The sequence below is a fragment of the Primulina huaijiensis genome, chromosome 4 (assembly GCF_012295235.1).
Source record: "Primulina huaijiensis isolate GDHJ02 chromosome 4, ASM1229523v2, whole genome shotgun sequence".
In the NCBI taxonomy this organism is placed as follows: Eukaryota; Viridiplantae; Streptophyta; class Magnoliopsida; order Lamiales; family Gesneriaceae; genus Primulina; species Primulina huaijiensis.
This window is the reverse complement of record NC_133309.1, coordinates 16,797,086-16,801,444: the sequence shown is the minus strand read 5'-3', so window position 1 is coordinate 16,801,444 and position 4,359 is coordinate 16,797,086. Positions and strand designations below refer to the sequence as shown.

The 4,359-nt window shown below is 49.3% G+C and overlaps 1 protein-coding gene across 1 annotated transcript; it reads right to left on the bottom strand.

Moving 5' to 3' along the window:
- Positions 1-243: 243 nt before the first annotated feature.
- LOC140974924 (uncharacterized) lies at positions 244-2,814 on the bottom strand. The gene is made up of 2 exons (XM_073438416.1): positions 1,324-2,814; positions 244-1,212 (listed from the first exon to the last, which is right to left on the bottom strand). Exons 1-2 carry the CDS (start codon positions 2,812-2,814, stop codon positions 244-246), a joined length of 2,460 nt encoding a protein of 819 aa, XP_073294517.1.
- Between the last annotated feature and the right edge of the window lie 1,545 nt (positions 2,815-4,359).

The window sequence follows — 4,359 nt, the reverse complement described above, 5'->3', positions numbered from 1 at the left end:
GTTCCAGCCATTTTGGCTAAAGTGTCCGCCTTTTCATTTTCTTTCCTGGGAATCTGTTCAAATGTAATCTCTGCGAATTTCTCTGACTCTGTCCACTTCTTGAGCATACTCAATAAGTTTTTCATCTTTCACATCATACATTCCCTTCATATGTTTTGCTACCAGCTGTGAGTCAGAAAAAATAAGTACCCGGGTAGCTCCCACGTTTCTGGCTACTCGAAGTCCTGCCAACACAGCCTCATACTATGCCTCATTGTTGGATGCTCGAAAGTCCAACCTTACCGCTAACTTCACCTCCTCCCCAGCCGGTGAAATCAGTACCACTCCCACCCCACGTCCCTCTTTCAAAGATGAACCATCCACGTATACTTTCCAAGGGTCCTCTTTTTCTTGATGCACTGTCTCAGCCAGAAAATCGGCTAAGGCTTGTGCTTTAATAGCTGTTCTCGGCTCATACTGGATGTCATACTCTCCCAGTTCAGCAGTCCACTTGACCAAACGACCAGACATATCTGAATGAGTTAAGATCTTCCCCAATGGACTGTTGGTGAGTACCACAATTGGATGAGATAGGAAGTATGGCCTCAAACGTCTTGCTGTCATCACCAAAGCCAAAGACAATTTTTCCAACCCTGAGTATCTGATCTCTGCCCCTTTGAGTGCATGCGAAACATAGTAAACCGGCTGTTGAACGGATCCATCTAGCTTGACAAGGACCGAACTCACAGCTTCTTCAGTGGTAGATAAATATACCCACAAAGGCTGACCAGCTGCCGGTTTGGCCAGGACAGGAAGGTCGGCAAGATATTCCTTCAATTCTGTGAAAGCCTTCTCGCAAACCGGACCCCATTCAAATTTTTTCGCCTTCCGCAAAGTCCGGAAGAACGGTAAGCTTCTGTGAGCAGACCTCGAGATAAACCTCGCCGACGCTGCGATCCTCCCCGTCAACTTCTGCACATCATTCGGTCCTCGGGGAGAAACCATGTCTTGGATAGCTCGAGCCTTCTCGGGGTTAGCCTCAATCCCCCTCTCTGTCACCATATAACCCAAAAACTTTCCACTCCTCACCCCGAAGATACACTTTTGAGGATTCAGCTTCAGCCCGTAGGATTTGAGGATGGCAAAGGTTTCCACCAAATCCGGTATGAGCTGGGCTGAGTCTTTTGATTTTACCATGATGTCGTCCACATACACTTCGAAATTCCTTCCCACCTGCTCAGAAAAGACTCTATCCATCAATCGCTAATACGTGGCTCCGGCATTTTTGAGTCCGAAGGGCATGACCACGTAACTGAAAGTTCCTTCAGAGGTGATGAAACTCACTTTATCTTGATCCTCCGCAGCCAAGGGAATTTGATGGTACCCTTGATAAGCGTCCAACATGCACAAATACTGATGTCCAGCTGTGGAGCCCACCAACTGATCTATCAGAGGCAAAGGATAACAATCTTTAGGACATGCCTTGTTGAGATCTCTGAAGTCCACACACATCCCCCACTTCCCTGAACTCTTCGGAAAAAGAACGACATTCGAGAGCCAAGTAAGGAACTGTACCTCTCGAATGTGCCCAGCATTGAGCAACTCTCCCACCTCTTTTTTTATAACTATATCTTTCTCGGGCCCGAAGTGTCTTTTCTTCTGCTTCACGGGACGAGAATTTGGTAAAATGTTTAATAGGTGTTCTGCTACATCTGGGCTCGTCCCTGTGAGCTCTTGGGCTGACCAAGCGAACCCGCTGAGATTAGCATGTAAACAAGTAATGAGTTCATCCCTGATCTCTGGGTCAAGGTCAGGGGCTATCCTTAGCGTCTTCTTATCGGGCCCCAATGCCACGATCTCCGGCTTCTCATCCATCACCTCATGAACCTCCCTCCCTACTACGGGCAACCCGCTTCGCCCCCTTCTGATCATATTGACCTCCACACGCGCCCTCTTCACCTCTTCTTTCACTATCCCCTCATAACACCGACGCGCGACCCTCTGGTCCCCGTATAATACTCCAACCTCCTTCCCTACAGAAAACTTCAACTTCTGATGATACGTGGACGCTACAGCTCTGAAATCCTTTAGGGCTGGTCGCCCCAGAATTCCATTATAAGCGGATGGGGTGTCCACCACAGTAAATGTTGTCATCTTCGTTACCCGCCGAGGCTCATGTCCCAAAGATAGAGGAAGGACAATCTGAACCAATGGCGGGATGGCTTGTCCTGCAAACCCATATAGAGGAGTAGAGATCGGCTCCAACTCCAATCCCTCCACCTTTATCTGATCCAGAGTGCTCTTGAACAAGATATTCACTGAGCTTCCATTATCAATAAAGATTCGTGCCACATCGTAATTGGCAACGGTTGCCGTCACCACAAAGGCATCGTTATGTGGAGCCACAACGCCTCGGAGGTCTTCCGTCCCAAAACTGATGACCGGATCCTGGGGTAAGTCTGCACCCCTAGATATTTCAAAGCTCTCCAACCTTCTTCCATTCGCCTTCCGAGCTCGCCCGGAATCTCCATCAGTAGCACCCCACGAGATCATATGAATCATTCCTCTCGTGGGTTGGTTGTCCTCATTCCTTCCCCTCCTCGGCTCGATGGGTTCCCGAGGGACATCTTGATCTCGATCTTCTCTCTTCCATTCTCCAACCCTCTGATTTATCCAGGAAGGGCCTCGACCTCGTCTAGATGATGAACGAGATCTCGGTTCATCTCTGGATGAAGATCTTTCTTGCCTGCCCAGAGGTGGAAGCCTAGTACTGCTCTCCACCCTCTGCGACTTCTCCCCTGATTCCCTTACCTCCATCACTTTATCCCGATTCATGTTCAGAGGAACATGTGAGGAGAATTGTCCTCTACCTCAAGTTTTGTCCTCCTCCCTTTTACCCGCACCCCTCTTCCTTCCTCCTCTCTCCGTTCCCTCAACTCTTCCTCCCCCAGACCGCTGCTCCATCCTCTTGTACCGCTGAGCATCCTCTAGATTCACATATTTCTCCGCCCGAGCCAACAAATCATCATAGCTCGACGGAGGTTTCTTGACCAACGACTTGAAAAATTCTCCCCCCCCTCAGCCCTTGGGTAAAAGCACTTATCATGATGTTGGGAGTAGCCGCTGGTATCTCCAGCGTTGCGCTATTGAAACGCTGGACAAATTCTCGCAAAGTTTCAGCCTCTTGCTGTTTCATCATGAACAAGCTCAAATAATTTTTCTGATGCCTCTTGCTACTGGCAAATTGGTGCAAGAAAGCTGTAGCAAAATCCTCAAAAGACTGTATGGAGTCGGGCTGCAGGGTATTAAACCATTGCTGGTCTGACCTCACCAACGTGCCCAGAAACACCCTGCACCTGACTCCATCTGAATATTGGTGCAACAAAACCGCATTCTCAAATCTCCCCAAGTGTTCCTCGGGGTCAGTATGTCCATCATACTCACCAATGTTATATTGTCGGAAATTCGGAGGAAGCCCTTCCTCCAAGATGGCTAGTGAAAAAGGGCTTCCTCTCTTGGGTACCGGCGCTCTGCTTCCTACCTGCTCCCTCAACCTCCGTATCTCCTTCCACATCTCCCCCATCTCACTAATCTCCCAAGTTGGGAGGGGTTGCGTCTCCTCCACCCTACTCTGGTGGACTTCAACATTTTCCTCACGTTCCTGACGGGCGGCCTGTTCCTCTACAAACACAGACTCTTGATTCCTTTTCATGGCCTCATCCACTGTCCGGGTGATAAATTGGCCCAACTGCTCCAGGGTCAAGTTCCCCATGTTCTCATTGGGACGGGTTTGCTCGACCCTTGTCTCGTGAAAGGGCTGCTCGGTTCTTGTCTCTTGACGAGGTTGTTCTGTCTCGTCTCAAGATGCGGTTGTTCATGTCTTGTCTCAACATGAGACTGTTCGGGTCCCCTCTGAGGACGCGATGATGCTGAGGTAGCTCTTTACTTCTTTTCCTGCCTACCATCTCTACGTCTCAACTCAAGTTTTCCCACAGACGGCGCCAAGTGATACTCACGGGAAATTCCGGGTCCGATCCCAACGAGCGTCACTAGTTCAGACGTGGGCTTTAAGATTAACCTGAGCCTGAAATCAAGAATAAGACAGTTAGAAGGGGGCCAGGAGGGTGTCCTGGCGTAGCCCCTCCGACACTCAAGAGACGAGTCCATGGATCAAATCAGTCCTCGATTCTCTAGTTCAGCCCTTGCACTTAATCTACCCCAAAACAAGAAAACCCTACACTACTACACTCTCGGCCTCTTCCCAAATCTGTCCAGACCTTACATCATCTCCAAGACTCCACAAGCCTGCTATGGACAGTCCCTTTACATCGAACTAACAGCAACCCTTTGCATGAAATTCAGAAGAAACGTGAGTAGCAA